The 16,204-nt window shown below is 42.2% G+C and overlaps 1 protein-coding gene across 3 annotated transcripts; it reads left to right on the plus strand.

The window, feature by feature from the left end:
• The first annotated feature begins 1,052 nt into the window (after positions 1–1,052).
• Positions 1,053–13,226, plus strand: LOC100275342 (mediator of RNA polymerase II transcription subunit 33A). 3 transcript variants are annotated; one of them, XM_035960184.1, is made up of 14 exons: positions 1,111–1,429; positions 1,543–1,653; positions 3,865–3,953; positions 4,130–4,445; positions 5,862–6,197; positions 6,899–7,209; positions 7,292–7,383; positions 7,534–7,855; positions 7,963–8,158; positions 8,264–8,378; positions 8,466–8,624; positions 9,359–10,025; positions 11,384–11,593; positions 11,746–13,146. In XM_035960184.1, exons 5-14 carry the CDS (start codon positions 5,887–5,889, stop codon positions 12,837–12,839), a joined length of 3,477 nt encoding a protein of 1,158 aa, XP_035816077.1. In that variant the 5' UTR covers positions 1,111–1,429; positions 1,543–1,653; positions 3,865–3,953; positions 4,130–4,445; positions 5,862–5,886; the 3' UTR covers positions 12,840–13,146. The 3 variants fall into 3 exon arrangements, with proteins under 3 accessions (XP_033915264.1, XP_035816076.1, XP_035816077.1); XM_035960183.1 differs by lacking the exon at positions 4,130–4,445 and having other exon boundaries at positions 1,079–1,429; XM_034059373.2 differs by lacking the exons at positions 3,865–3,953; positions 4,130–4,445 and having other exon boundaries at positions 1,053–1,429; positions 11,746–13,226.
• Positions 13,227–16,204: the final 2,978 nt, after the last annotated feature.

Raw genomic sequence — 16,204 nt, forward strand, 5'->3', positions numbered from 1 at the left:
GTAAAATAGAAGAATATTCAATAAATATAAGATACATCATATATGACGGTTTACTAGAACTGTTGGAGTCAATGGTCACACGGAAGCGAACATGATCTGACAAGACTAGAACGACGTTGGGGAAGCAAAAGTTGAATGTTATTGCAATTGCAAGCACGTCGTCGGAGCTCCGCGGTCAACCAAGATCTGACAAGACTAGCACGTAGTTTGGTTTTTTAAGGGCATGTATAGTGGTATTTAATGTGGAGGCTCTTGAGGTGTTTAAGGAGGTTATTTGCAAAAAAAAACTTAGAGCCGTCTCTCCGTGAAGAGACGTCTCTGGCTCGTAAACCAAGTAGCAACAGACGTCTCACTTCTCACTGTACGAATCTGTCGTCTGTTCTATCGATTTGATGCTGTATAAATATATTTAATTTTGTATTTATTAATAGACTACGTTTATAGACACTCCATTGTACAATAGAGTCTCTTAGTTGTCTCCTATGCTTGGAGAACTGTTTTGGTGTCTCTCCACTGTATATGCCCTAATTCGTACTTGTTTAAAGAGTCAAATTTCATATAATTATTGGAGCTGCTCTAAGATGCTAAAGACAGTCTAGAAATGACTAGATGAAAGAAAAGATGAGTAAACTAATGTAGACATCATAAAAATAAACTAAGCTCCAACAACTTCATGTATTTTTAGAAAATAAAATATATTATTATAAAAAGGTTGATGATAATAAAGAAAATAAGAATATAACACTAATTCAGAGTGTATTAAATATTTAGGTCACTGCATGGTCTATCTATTTTTTTTATAAAAGTTTATAAAATAAGACACTATCAGTTGAGTTAAACACTATATTTTAAGATAGAGAACTGATTTAAGATATTTTTAGAGATGTTTGAAACATTAATAAAATTATGTATTAAAATGTATTTCTTAAATAATCATTAAAAATTATTATTTTGTTCAAGTCAAAGCACGCGATAGTTTTTCGTCAGGATCGTTTGCTGGTCAAAGCTTTTCGCTTCAAAGAAACACATCACAATTTCGAGGGGTTTAAATACAGTCGACCAGCAGCAGCCTCTCCTGTCCTTCGATGCCAACCCAAATACCCCGCGCAATCAGCACAACAGAGGTCCCCAAAACCAGCTCCCACGCGGGCGGGCCGATGGCTGCCGTCGCGGAGCTGGAGCGGCGGGTGATGGCGGCGGTGAAGGCCTCCGCTGAGCGCGGGGACCCGCCGCTCCTCCAGGCCGCCGAGGCCGCGCGCTGCATCCGCGAGGCCCCCGCCTTCACTCCGGGCGGCCTCGCGCTCTCGCAGGCGTTGGTGGCGAACCTGTGCTTCGCGCACAACACAGCCGCCATGTGGAAGCTGCTGGACCAGGCCATGTTGTCCCGCCTGGTGGACCCTCTCCACACGCTCGCCCTCCTTACCCCGAGGTGCTTGAGCGATTCGACCTTCCCTTCTCCTTTGCGCGTTGTCTCCTTGATCAATTGGGTTTCGGCCCTGTTTTGCTTTCAGATGCTAAGTTGCCTATACTGTTGCTATGCAGGGTGGTGCCGAACCGGCGGGAGCAGCCGGAGGCGTACATGCTCTACCTCGAGCTTCTCGGTCGGTACGCGGTGGCTCCTGTTTACCCGGAGCGCATGGAGAATAAGGATATGTAAGGACCTTACTCGGTTACTCCACACTGGCGTCCTTCACTTTTGGTTTGGTGTACTCTATTCATGATGCAACTTGCACACTTGAGAATTGACAAATTGCTTATTGGATATCCCGGTTTAAATCTGCGCTGTATTTGACTATTTGCTGATGCTTTTGGGTGCGTGGGCCCAGCTTGATCCGGCTGCTGGGAGGTTGCCTGGTCATTTCGATTAGATGTATCTGCGCAGGTGGAAACTAGGTAGGGTGGAAACGACTGCAAAATTCTTGGTCTTGGTCTTAGAAAGAAAAGGTGCACCATTTCTAACCTTGTGCTGTGGGCCAAAGACTCAAAGGCTTCACAAGTGTCATTTAAGCTCCTTTCACATTGGGTGGCTTTTCAAAAGCAACCCCTACTTTTTTGGTATAAGCCACTGAATAAATATTTAAAACATACGGTTCAATTGACCAAACTATCTTCAACTATAAATTGTTCCATCAATCTGCAGCTTTCTGATAATGGATTTTTAATCTTTAAAGTTCTCATACTGTGGTCAATCACCTGTAGGCATGCGAAATTTACTGTTAGTTATTTGTTAAAATAATATTTTCTATTTGAGTCATAGCCAAAAACCTTACTTCATAAGTGCATATCATATAACACAGCATAGTTTGTCAGGAAATTGCAAACTATTCCTGTGTGTACCAACATCGTCAAAGTGTCTTATTGAAATGTGTGCAAACACCAAGGGTTTGAGATGCCACATACCACTTAGGCGTCTATTTGTCAAGTGTGTGATTCTTTTCCACATCAATGTATGCTGTCCGTTAATGTTATGAGCTACTCCCAGTTAATATTTGGTAAATATGATGCATTAGACTGTACGTTCTTCCAACTTAGGTAGATTCTCCATATAGCACCTGTAAACTTGCCATAAAGTCATGCTCATATGTGCGCAATTGAAGCTTTTCAGTCCTTTTATCCAGCTAATCTCTATCAATTTTTTGAGAAAAACACCTTTCTGATATTTTAACATTAACTTTAGATATGGGCATATGGCTTTATTTTTTACTGATTGTTATATTCATCTGCAATGTACTTTGTATCGATTGCCTATGTGGATTAGCATGTGATCAGGCAAGTCCTGCTTTAGTACCAGAACTATTCTAGGCAACAGAAGATGTCTGAAATATTTTATTCAGTGAACAAATTTTCTGATACCAACATAATCCTCTCAGCATACTGAAGGCCTTGGCTCCCTTGTCTCACCGTTCGCCACTAATGAGATTGACAACATTGTTCGGAGTATGCCCCAACTTTTTTGGATTTTAGCCCTTTTTGGGTTTTTTTGCACAACTATGTCCTTTGCAGTTTCATTTCAAAATATGGACCCAACCTCGGCGCCATCATCATTGGCGCCGAGGTAACACACAGCGACGCCAGTACCATTGGCGCCAACTTTTCCTATGTGGCAGCCGATGTGGCAAGTCCCAGGGGGTCGACGCCATAGATCTTGGCGCCGACCCCCCTTGACGGCGAGGTCCGGCACTATTCAGGGGGTGGGCGCCAAGATCTATGGCGCCGACCCCCTGGGACTTGCCACATTGGCTGCCACATAGGAAAAGTTGGCGCCAATTATGTCGGCGCCACTATGCGTTACCTCGGCGCCAATGATGATGGCGCCGAGGTTGGGGTCCATTTTTTGAAATGAAACCACAAAGGGCATAATTGTGTAAAAAAACCCCAAAAGGGCTAAAATGCAAAAAAGTTGGGAGTATGCCTGCTGATAAAGCTCTAGGCCCGGACGGGTTCAATGGGAATTTTCTAAAAATATGTTGGCACCTTGTCAAAGGCGATTTTTATAATCTTTGCCAAGATTTTTTTTGACAACTCTCTGAACCTGGAAGGCCTCAACAACTCTTTCATCACTTTGATTCCCAAGGTGAACAATCTGGTTAGGGTCAATGATTTTAGGCCAATCTCTCTTCTCAATATAGCTATAAACATGATCTCCAAGCTGCTGGCCAACATATTACAACCTCTGATCCAAAGACTCATTCATAAAAACCAGTATGGGTTAATCAAAGGCAGGTCCATTCAGGACTGTCTGGCTTGGACTTACGAATACATTCATCAATGCCACCGTTCGAAAAAGGAAGTGGTTGTCTTTAAACTTGACTTTGCCAAGGCTTTCGACATTATAGAACATAATGCTATTATTGCAATGCACAGATCTCTTGGCTTCCCTGATAAATGGATTCGTTGGATTGTGTCAATCTTAAGCTCAGGTTCCTCGGCAGTTCTTCTGAATGGAGTCCCAGGTAAAAACTTTAATGCAAGAGAGGAGTTCGATAGGGAGGCCCCCTATCACCTCTCCTTTTTGTTATCGCTGCCGACCTTCTCCAGTACATCATAAATAGAGCAGTTTCCCTTGGTGTCTTTTTGGCTCCCATTATCAACACCAGTTCGTCTGACTTCCCAACCATTTAATATGCAGATGACACCCTCATCATTATGAAAGCCTCCCAAAGGGATTTGTTCTGCTTAAAATGAATTCTCAACTCCTTCTCAGCATCAACCGGACTCAAGATTAATTTTAACAAATCTTGTCTCCTGCCTATCAATTTGGATCATCAGAAAACAACTCATTTGGCGGCGGTGTTTGGCTGTCAGATTGGAACTTTCCCTTTCACATACTTGGGTCTTCCGTTGGGAATCACAAAACCAAGAATCAAAGATTATCTCCCTCTCATCAACAAAATTGAAAGAACAAAGAAGGTTGGATTCCACCAGCATCTGGCTCTCTTTGGCAGGTAGATTAACCTTGGTGAACTCCACCTTTTCGGCCATGCCAATCTTTGCGATGTGCACTCTTAAGCTTCCGGCTGTTGTTATCAATGTCATTGATCGAATTAGAAGGAATTGTCTATGGAGAGGAGGCAATGATAATGCTCATAGTAATCCCCTCATTGCATGGGATAAGGTCACCTACCCAAAAAACAAGGGAGGTCTTGGTGTGCTCAATCTGAGAATTTAGAATTTAGCCCTTCTGATGAAATTTGTTCACAAGTTCTATAACAGATTAGACATCCCTTGGATCAATCTTGTTTGGGGCTCCTACTATGCTTCGGGTCAAATTCCCCATTGGTCCCCAGAGAAAGGCTCCTTCTGGTGGAAGGATGTTACTAGATTAATATCTTATTTTAGAGGCTATGCTATGCCCCATGTTGGGGACGGAAGTACTATTCTTCTTTGGGAGGATGTTTGGAATGATCTCTCCCCCATGACTGCTTTTCCCTGCCTCTTCTCCTTCGCCAAAAATAAAGAGTGTTCAGTACAGACCTTCCTTGGCAATATGGCCATGGAAGATAATTTTCATACTCCTCTGTCCTTGCAAGCTGCCCAGGAATATGAGACTTTTATTGTGATTATAGATCAAATGATGGCGTCCAGGGAGGACTCGGATAGATGGATTTACCCTTGGGGAAATAGCAAGTTCAGTTCCTTGAAGTTTTACAAGCTCAACTTTCGATCCATCGAACCCCCTCCTCCGTTCATGTGGATTTGGCAGTCCAAAGTATGTAAAAAGATCAATTTTTTTGTCTGGCACTCTGGCTTGTCTTCAGAGATAGAATCAACTCGAAGAACTTGCTCAAGAGAAAAGGCTTCCTAAATGCGGCTAGTGATCTGCGCTGTGTTCTTTGTGACTCTAACTGCGAAGAGACAACCTTCCATCTGCTGTTTGAGTGACCTTTCAGCTTGGAATGTTGGCAGTATGTGGGTATTCAATGGAATCTTGAGCTTGACTTCTTTATAATGTTTGAAGATGCAAAGAATGCTTTTGACCGACGCTTCTTCATGGAAATTGTGGTTGTTGTGACCTGGACCATCTGGAAGCAAAGAAACTACTTCATCTTCAGGAACCTTGTTCCTTCCTTCTCTTCCCGGAGGATTTGTTTCAACGACATGTTGAAGCTTCAGATGTCTAGATTTAGCCCTGCCCTTAATTTTCAAGTATCTTTATGACTAAACTCTAGATAGCTGACCCTCTTCTTCTTTTCCCTTCTCCCCCCTCTCTCACCCGATTGCCTTTGTCATGTAACCTTGTTTCAGCTTGTTTTTTAATCAATAAAGTAACGTTGTGGGGGTCTCCCTCACAGCTTTTCATTTAAAAAAACATAATCCTCTCAAATCAATGAGCTAACTTTATATTTGCATTTACTATGCAGGTTAGCCAAATCTATTGACGGTGCTATGCAGCTTTCGCATAGATTTGGTTTTCAACATTTGGATTTTGGACATACTGTTATTTTGTTTGTGTTGAGTCTTGTCGACATGCTGATTGATTGCATCTTAGACGATTGTGGATTGCCCGTCACCTCTGCTGATGAACATGGCAACAGAAAAGATATGAATTTTAATGGCAAGGGGAGATCATTTGACAGGGGAGATGAACACCGTGAACATCTAAGGAGAAAGAATATACTTATGTCTATTGAAGTTGTTGAGAAGGTCACTGCAAACAAAATTACCCAAGTCTTTCTGCGGCTTGTCAACCGTAACACGTATGATGTGTTATCTTTGTAATTCTACTCTTTTCTGCCATGCAAATCTTGATCGTTAAAAGATCCTAGATACTCAGCTACGTTTTCCCCGAAAAAAATAGGTTTTTATAAACATTTTTTACATAACAAGCTTGGGGTTGGGGATGAAAATGAAATTGATATATTATCATGTTATCAGATGGTAATAGTACCTTTGAATTTTTGGCGGTATGTGCAATAGTGCTGGCTGCTATCTGCGTTTTGTCCTAGATGTGACATGTTAACCTGGTTGGGATTGAGAACACTATTTTGACCAATAAAAAAAGAGAACTTTGATGGTACTCATTTTATTAGGGAGAACATATGGGAAGTTGGTTCAAGCTACACATCATCTTAGGCACTTTCAAATGAGTCAATTTCCAGCTTCTCATGCCATGTTTGGCTCTTTCCCAGATATGAAACTCCATAAAACTTGTGGCTTTGTCGTCACTCTAAACTTCAAGCGTATGATTTCATTTTAGAATGTAAGTATCCATGCATAGTTTGAGAGAACTTTGGTACATACATATTTGTTGGCATCAAGCAAGCGTAACAAATAATCGCTAGAAAGCTTTTGGATTGTGACCCCCCTGCAGACAACTCAATCACTGTTCAAATGTTCTAGTGTATTCTATATGTTAAACTGATAGTACTTCCATTCCTTTTTGAATGTGGTAGGATAGACCTGAAAATTTCAATTATCTACTTCGGAAACTTCACCTTATTGGTGCTCTTAAAAAGAAGAACGCTTTGTCTCCATGCAATCTGCTAGATAGCTTGATTGTGAATATACAGAATGCCATAAGCACGGGCTACCAATTAGACAGGAAAAGGCTTCTGGGAGTTCCTGTTAGCATACAGCCTTGCAGTTCAGCTATTTACAGTATATTCGTAACTGGAAAGGGATCTTGTTGGATTCCTTTTGATATGTTTATGGAGAATGCAATGGATGGGAGACATCTTCATACTATATCATCAGTTGAATATCTGACAGGTGCATAAATGCATAAAGCTGTTAATTCTTGCCTTTCCACTTTCTGTAAAACATTTTCTAACATGAAACAGTTGGTTGACAGAACTATCCAAAACACTTCAAGTGTTGAATCGGGCAACTTGGCAAGAGACCTTTCAGGCTTTATGGATTTCGGCTTTGCGGCTAGTACAGCGAGTGAGATGACTTCAACCACAGTCTATATGTATTATTTTTAAATAAAGAATAAGGAAAAAGAAAAATAGTATATACTTTTGTTGTCATTTGACATATGCTGGAAACACATACTATTAATATTTAATCCTTGCTAAAAAATGTGCTTAGTAGGGCCCAGATGCTTCGGAAGGACCATTTCCTCATCTTGATTCACGGATGTGCATGTTGTTGGCTATTATCCCCTTGTCCATTGCAACTATTGTGAAGGAAGAGGCGGGCAATCTGAAAGGGGAAACAACCTCTGTTATAAGAGGACAATTAGTGTCTTCACTTCAGATTCTGAGACAATTTTTTGGTCTTCTTTCACCACCTCCAGCAACTGTGCACTTGGCAAATGCTGCAGCTAGAAAAGCAGCAGTTGTTCTGTCTAACCTGAAAACTGGGAGTGAGAACATGTACAGTTCTTTCAAAGACAGTTCCTCTATTAAAGCAGGTTACCTATGAACTGATATATATTTTTAACATTTAGTATCCTTTGGTTTTCTTGTTCCTTTTGCAATTATGAATTCTCTAAATGATAGTTACGCTTCAAAACTGTAGTTGGAAATATGCTACATCTTATCGTGGAAGCCTGTATCGCAAGGAACTTAATAGATGCATCTGCTTATTTCTGGCCTGGCTATGTGGTTCCACTTAAAGAATCCTCTCCAGTTCAGGCATCTCCATGGTCATCTTTAGTAGAAGGGTCTCCACTTATAGAACTTAAGGATGCCCTTATGGTCACACCTGCTTCGAGGTGATAAATCATAGGAATATACTAATTTTAGAGTTTTTTTGGTTGTATGTCTGTTGACTAGCCTGATTCATAATCTCATTCTTATTTTGGTTTCTTAATTCTTAGTGTAGAAGAGTTGGAGAAATTGTACTCTTTTGCAGTAAGTGGGTCACCGGAGGAAAAGTTGGCAGCTTCGAAGATTTTGTGTGGTGCATCACTTCTTCGTGGTTGGAACATTCAGGTATCATTCAGTTTAAAAGAACCATATTGTAGTAATGTTCTACAGAAGAATGTAACATGTTTGCATGCAATTTGTTTTTCTGCTTAGGAACATGTTGTTCAAATGGTGCTTAAGTTGTTATCGACATTCCTCCCTTTGGATTCTGGATCAGAAGGGCGATATGTACAGCATATGCCTATGCTGCATGCTCTTGTATCAGGAATTTCTTCTATTGACACTGTTCATATTCTCTCACTGTATGGTCTGGTAAGAAACATAGCTAGTTTAATAGTTCAGGTCTATTCGTTTTGACTTAGTCATGGATAACATGGAGTTCTGACGAAGTTTCAGATGAAATCAAGAATAACCTAGAATTATGTGTGTTCCTTGAAGCAGAATGAAAATATTTTTTGAACTAATCTTGTGTTAAACATATTTCTCAGGCATGGATTTATATGAAATAAGTATTGACAACTTTCAGTCCATGTGCATCTTTCATATTGACAAAACTTCTAGTCCATGTGCATCTTTCACATTTTCATATGTGAATGACTTGTGTTTACTTGTGGTTTTCAATTACGGATAGTATCTCTTTAAGTTATTGCTGCAATCATGATGCCTTGCAAACCTACTGGAATTTTTTTTAGTATATCTCTTGGATGTGCTTTAATTATCGTTGGATGTCAGAACCACATATTACATTGATAGAAAAAAATTGGCCAGTGGGGAAAGACCACCCCTATGGTTTTACTTTGAGAAGGAACCTCAGTCAAACTGACGGAGAAAACCCCAGAGGCGTCTTCACCCTTTAGGGCCGCCGGCCGTACCATGACCTGAGCCAACCATAAGCCACTGGGCTGACGACCACTTGCAACTACATTGTAAAAGAAAATTTCCTTGCACGAAGTAGTAATTGATCTGCAGGCTTTGGTGGTATATGTGCTTTATAAACATGTTGTGGGCTTATGATACCATCTCCCTTGTGGCATGACATTTTGCAGGTGCCAGAAGTAGCATCTATGTTAATGCCTCTCTGTGAGAATTTTGGATCTTTACCTCCATCTGATCATAGGAGTTGTAAACTTGAAGAGGCTTCTGTGTACTCAGTATTCTCATGCGCTTTCCTGTCCCTGCTTCGCTTGTGGAAATTTCATAGACCACCCATTGAGAGTGCTTTATCAAGGCGTGGAGTCTCTGTTTGGTCAGAGCTCCGTTTGGATTTTCTCTTGTTATTACGTAATAGTCATTCTTCTTTGAAAAATCTGTCTAATGTTACTCAATCAAGCATATTTGAATTAGATCCACCATTTCAAAAACCATTGTATATTGATTCATTTCCAAAGCTAAGGGCATGGTACTTCCAGAATCAAGCTTGCATAGCTTCTACACTTTCTAGTGCTTGCAGCAGGACAACTGTCCTCCATGTGGCAAACATGATACTGAAAATCATATGCCATAATAAAGTGCCAAAAGGTGGTGTCCTGTCTGTAAATCCTCAGTCAACAGCAAATTCCACTACGAGTAGTTCACCTGCAGGCGTACAGGAAGATATGTGCCAGTGGCCAACACTTCCAGCATGGGAAATTCTTGAAGCTGTTCCTTTTGTGCTTGAGGCTATGCTAACTTCATGCGCTCATGGAAGACTTTCATCCCGTGACTTGGTTACAGGTTATACCTCTGACCAACTTTCATCTGTTTTGATATTGCTCTACAAACTAATAGGGTGTTTGGTTTAAGGAATGAAGTAGTCCATTATCTTCTCCTTACTTTTTTTGTTTGGTTTACGGAATGTAACGAGTTAATCCATCACCACCTCATTGAAAAACAAGCGGGCATTGAGAGAACACCACACACCAGTTGTAGGCATTTCATATATATAACCATATACGAGAGTTATCAAAAAAGTGGTACATGTGGTAGTACAACATTGTGTTAGTTAAACATAATTACTAATACCCATCCACAGTCGTAGCAGTAAGATCACGGGTCCACAAGCTGGAGCTGTACAGGTAGAGCCCTGTATATATTAAGGGATACGACCGATTGCAATCACCAACAATCGATCAAACAATAAATATATCTTATGTTCTTTACATTTTGCCCTAGGAGTATACAGTAACATAGTTTTCCTTCTCTAATCTTCACCTCTCTCTGACTCTACGTCGTTTAGAGGCGTCTTGAGTGGCCTGCCGACCCCAGGACAAACCTTAGAATCTCTCCTCCCCGACGGGGTCTCTCCCGGGAGCGAGATCCAGGTGATGTTGGCGAACTTCGTTGCCTCTGTGCACGCACGGATCGTCCGGCCATCAGGCGCGGACCATCTGGCTCGTCGGCAGAAACCTTAGCCTCTGCGCTAGGTCGCGGACCATCCGTGCTTCACAGAGAGCACCGCCGCCGGTACACATCGCATTGATTGGCGTCCGGATCGGCGCCAACACCTAGTCACTACTTATATATGTGGGCAACATACCTAAAATAGTGTGGCAGTTGTGACAGACAGTGGTCGGTGCCAAGGTTCAGGGCCTATTTATTTCAGCTTTTTTCAACTTCTGGCCACCAGAACCTGCTGTGGACTACCAAACACTCAGCTTTTCAGACCGCTTATATAAAAATCGATTTGGTAAAATTCATCCAAAATTAACATGAACACAGAATCGGCTGAATCGTTGCAATAGTAGAAATCCCTCTCTTTCTAGATCCTGAACTCTATGGACAACTTTATCTTCCTCCACACGTAATCCCCACAATACTCAGATTCTTCCCACAACCAGATTCTCCCCACAGCCAGATTCTCAGAAAAGCTGATCAGAAAAAAGCTGAACCAAACAGTCTCAGTCACCTGCTCTTAAAACACTGCTTGAGTTTCAAAGTTTGTTATTGTATTTATATTGACCATTATATATTTGTAAGTAGAACTGTAGAGGCTTACTTTATTTTACTGCACTAAAAAGCAGTCTTTTTTTCAGTTCTGCTATCCAACTGTCCTTGCACACTTATTAGCATATTACCGTTGTACTTTATTTCAGGTTTAAGAGATCTTGCAGATTTCTTGCCTGCTTCACTTGCTGCTATTGTCAGCTACTTCTCTGCAGAAGTCACTAGTGGCATATGGAAGCCAGTTATGTTGAATGGAATGGACTGGCCAAGTCCAGCTGCAACTCTTCCAGTAGTTGAATCGGAGATAAAAGAAGCTCTTGCATTTGCTGGTGTTCATATCAATATCTGTCCACGTCCACGTATGTTAATGCCTGTTTGTGTAATTTGTTCGTTTTTTCCCCGTAGATTTACATCATCACAATCTTTAGTTTTCAGTATTTAAGGCAGTACTAACTTTTCTCAGGCATCTCATATCACACTATTAACCGGGCACTCAATCCTTCTGCTGCAGGTTCTGCGATGCCAATGCTTCCATTGCCAATAGCAGCGCTAATGAGTTTGTCAATAACAGTCAAGATGGAGGAATTCAGCCACCTACACGGCATCATTTCCCAAGGAATTGAAATTTGTGCGACATCTAGTTCATGGCCCACTATGCAAATTATAGGCGCATTGTGGTCCCAGAAGGCACGGCGGTGGCATGATTTTATCATCCTGACTTGTTCGCAGTCCCCCTTCACTCGAGATAACACCGCGGTGGCACAACTGATCAGGAGCTGCTTCTCGTCTTTCCTGGGGCCTTTGGTTGATGGGCGCTCCTGCTCCGTAGCAAACAGAGGAGTTGCGAATCTGCTGGGGCAGAGTTCTGATGAAAAAGCACACAGGCTTGCTGTAGCTCCAGGGTTTCTCTACATGAGATCCTGCCGGTTATTTCCAAACAACACCTTTGTTTGTGAAGAGATCTTGGAGGTGGTCATTGAGAGAGCCCATGCGCTAGCAAATGACCGCAGTTCTGACAGACCTGCCCGTTTGAGGTCAGAGTGTTTGCCGCTATCAGCTGCGTCATCCTTGGTAGAGCAGATAGCATCACTTGCAGCGACTATGCTTTGCCACGCTGGCGGGGTGAATCTGATTCGTCTCCTCTACGAGCAGATCATGCCCACCCTGCTGCTTTCAGGTGGAGAAGCTAAGCTCGGTTCCGGTGGTATGGTATGCAGCATAATCGAAGGATACACGCTAGCGTACGTTCTCCTCTTCTCGGGCGCAACCGTCTGGGGAGTCGGAGAAACGTCGCCAGCTTACACTTTAATATACACATCCAAAAGACAACGGGTCCTCGACAGGCACCTGGAGTTCATGGCCAGGGTGATGGAGGGTAACATTGTGCTGGGCTGTGGAGATGCCACGTGGAGGTCCTACGTTCTGTGTTTCGTCAACTTGCTGGTCAGCTTCGTGCCCGCGTGGGTCCCTGAAGTGAAGCTAAATACGCTGCAGAAACTGGCATCTGGGCTTCGGAGATGGCACGAGGGCGATCTTGCCCTCTCTTTGCTTGAGCTAGGGGGAGCCAAGACCGTGACTTCAGTAGTTGAATCTCTTCTGCGGTGAGCTGGTGCTCAACTGACTGTATAGTTTTCTACGACAGGTTGGTCCATATACACATTATAACATGTTAATGATCTAAAAATTCAGTCATCAGAAAGATGAACAGTACAGTTCTACCGAAGCTTGATTATTCGTACTGTCAGTCAGCTAAAGAGATGTCCAGCAGTTTCTATAGTAGTTACATGATAGTGTGTAATTGATGGAAATGTCATTTACTGGCAGTCGTCCATTTGGAGTGTATAAAAATCATGGAATAATTGGAAGAATGCAGTATTAGAAAACAGCATTGCTGGGAGCCAGGCGTCTGTTCCATCGGATGACCCGTGCGGATGTGCCGTTAGCCTTGTTGCTTCCATTTGGTAATTCTTGCGCCGCCTGTTAGCCTTTTTACTTCCATTGTTTTGGTTGGTCGTGTCGACTGATCCACATAGATTACTGTCTTAGAGCATTTCCAAGAGGGTTGGTATCTAACTTGGGAGGGATTTTTTAAAATCCGGCCCCTTAGTTCAGTACCACTGCTTAGTCCTGCTCCTCTCCAATAGTAGATACGTTTTTATATTACAAGTACAATGATTCAAACAATGCTGTTGGGGAGCTGGATACAGTCCCATTGGGAGGACTAGAGGTAGGGATGAAAACGGTCGGAAATGGTATTTATTCGGTAATCGGTTTTTTAGTCGTTTTTCTTTGATTACGAATAAATATGATATATAATGCACTATACAAATTTCTATTCTTGTTTATAACATTGAGCTTGTAAAGATTCATAAAAGTTTATCCTCAAATTCATCATATATTTTCTCAAATGATAGATATAAAATTCGGTATGAATTCGAAAACAAATTCGGTAATTTTTTCAATTTTTTTGTTGTATGGAGCAAATAATACATAAAACAATTTATGTAATATTTTATTCACTGTCTGAACTGGAAGACTGAACCTGAAACTCTTGATGATTGAAAGTCTAAATCTAGGGAGGGTGGCGCTTCACTGGCCTTGTAGCGCTGGACTGTTGGAGGATACAGAGGGAGGGAGGAGGGGAAAGAGGAGAGGAGGGGGCAGAGAAGGGAGGTTGTCGGCGCTCTCTTGACTGCTCCACATCCTTGTTTAGTTGATCTGAACTTTGAAGACCATCTAGTGTCAAAAAAATCATGCAAATGAGTTTCAGTTAGAATTCTAAATTAAGTCTTTCCATGCAAATGAGCGGGGAGAGGTGAAGACCTTAACCGCCTCAGCGAATCCAAAATAAGTCTGACATTACACGACAAATAGTTATGTGACTAGATTGTTGTTAACTACTCCCTTGTCCCAATTTATAATTCCTTTAACATTTTTGTATCAAGTTTGATCAACTTGTCTTATTCAAAACTTCTGTGAAAAAAATCAAAGTCATAGTTAAAGTATATTATATGCTAAATAATGTCAAGGGCGTTGAACCCTTGGTTGGCTGGACCGCGGCTACGGAGCTCGTAGCCGTCGGTCGTCTTCGGTGAGGTTATACCCCTCTACCGTAGGCTTAGAGAGATAGAGAGAGATATGGCTAATAACCTTTCCATTCAATTGTCACGGTTACAAGAATATATAAAGACATAGCCCAACTAACGGGAGTAACAAACTCCTGAAATCATGGAACTGATAATAGAAAAGAAACTAATAATAACTTTCCGCCTTAGCCACTCGACTTGCTTGAGCCAGCCGTGCGCGCGTTCTCGTCCCCGGCCGCGCGTTCCGCTTCTCGGCGTAGGTCTCTGACCCGGCGCCTCCTGGTATAGACTTGTCCCCACATGACAAATAATATCATAGTAAAAATTGACAATAATTATGATTTTTTTTTAATAAAACGAATCAGTCAAACTTGGGATAAAAAAGTTAAATGAATTAGAAATTAGAGCGGTACTGAATGAGCGTAAAACGATTTCCAAGCAAAGCATGCATAATCAACAATTAATATATCTACAAGTGGTATTATTCTCACAAATGTTATCGCATAATTGGTATCATTCATACTTCTCTGTGGTATAGAAAGAACAAATGCAAATCAACCACAACCGGAAGGGTGCACTTGATCATTAATGGTTTTTATTTCATTGGATGAATGATAGAATTCAAATATTGATATTGATCTTCACCAAGCTTTCAAATGGACTGCACATCGCTATTGGAGAACTAAATTAGAAACTGATGGCTATCCCCTACTCCAAGATAGAAAAGGTATAATTGTAATGTGTGTGATTATTTCATCCCTTACTAGAATACAGTTAGTGCATATAGAACATGTTTAATAGGACTATAATGCATAACAAATGAAATGTTTAAATTTAGGCCTTGTTTGTTTGAGCTGCAACTTTTAGAGCTTTTCTGGAATTGGTTGATTAAAACTAGTGGCAGTACATGAATTTGTTCATGAACTAGTGGCAATTTGTTTAAATTTGGCCGAGGAGACTGGGAAAGGCCAGGCTCGGCCGCATACAGCCTACGCGAGGCTTAACCAAATGCCTGTTTCGGCATGGGCTGGGATTCTTTCAAGGTCGCGTTGATCCACGAGGGTTGAGCCTTTACCCAACCCTTATTAAGAGATTTATATCTATTGAAGTTTTTTTTTGTCTTCTCTTGAACCCTTTTTCTTATCATTGGTTATACGCAAAGGGACCACAATCTAAATATGTGCAGTCTTAATTTCGAGGATTTATTTAGAACTTTTAATAATTATAACTCATACTGAAAATGCTACAAATTATTATTTGTTCACTCTCACTGCGTGCGGGCTCGACCGACTCCTGGCCGAAAGTTACTGCAGAGGATCCGGTCGCATGCACGATGAGGATAAGGATTCCATGTACGCAACTGGAAGGTTCCGCCGGCCCCGCGCGCGCGCGCCCAAGTCCATCGTACGTACCGCGCGGATCCGACATGGTCGTACGAGAAGCTAGCGCGCGGCGCCGTGTCTAGGAGGGTTCAGGAACCAGGCAGGACTTGTGTGGAGCAAAGGCGCAAGCAAGCATGCATGGCGCCGTGGCCTGGCTCGTCGTCGTCGCTGGCGATGGCGACGCGCGCGCGGACAAGGACGAGCCGTGCCGGCCTGCCGGTGGCAGAACGGCTAGCGCGATTGACCCGTCCCCGTTTGAACGGCGCGTCAACACAAACACACCACCGCCGCGGAACTCCGAATTGAATTGAATGGAATGTCCGCTTTGATTTTGAAGCGGTCGGGTGTTTGGTTCGGTCGTTTCTCCCAGACAAGCCCGATCGATGCCCCCCGGCGGCCGGCAACCCGGCCCAGGAAGGTTGCAGGCAGCTGGCTCATCTCGCTTTCATTCGGGTGGGCCCTTGCATGTATATATAACTAATCGGTTACCCGTGCTGCGTTG

This window comes from Zea mays, chromosome 6, assembly GCF_902167145.1.
Source record: "Zea mays cultivar B73 chromosome 6, Zm-B73-REFERENCE-NAM-5.0, whole genome shotgun sequence".
NCBI lineage: Eukaryota > Viridiplantae > Streptophyta > Magnoliopsida > Poales > Poaceae > Zea > Zea mays.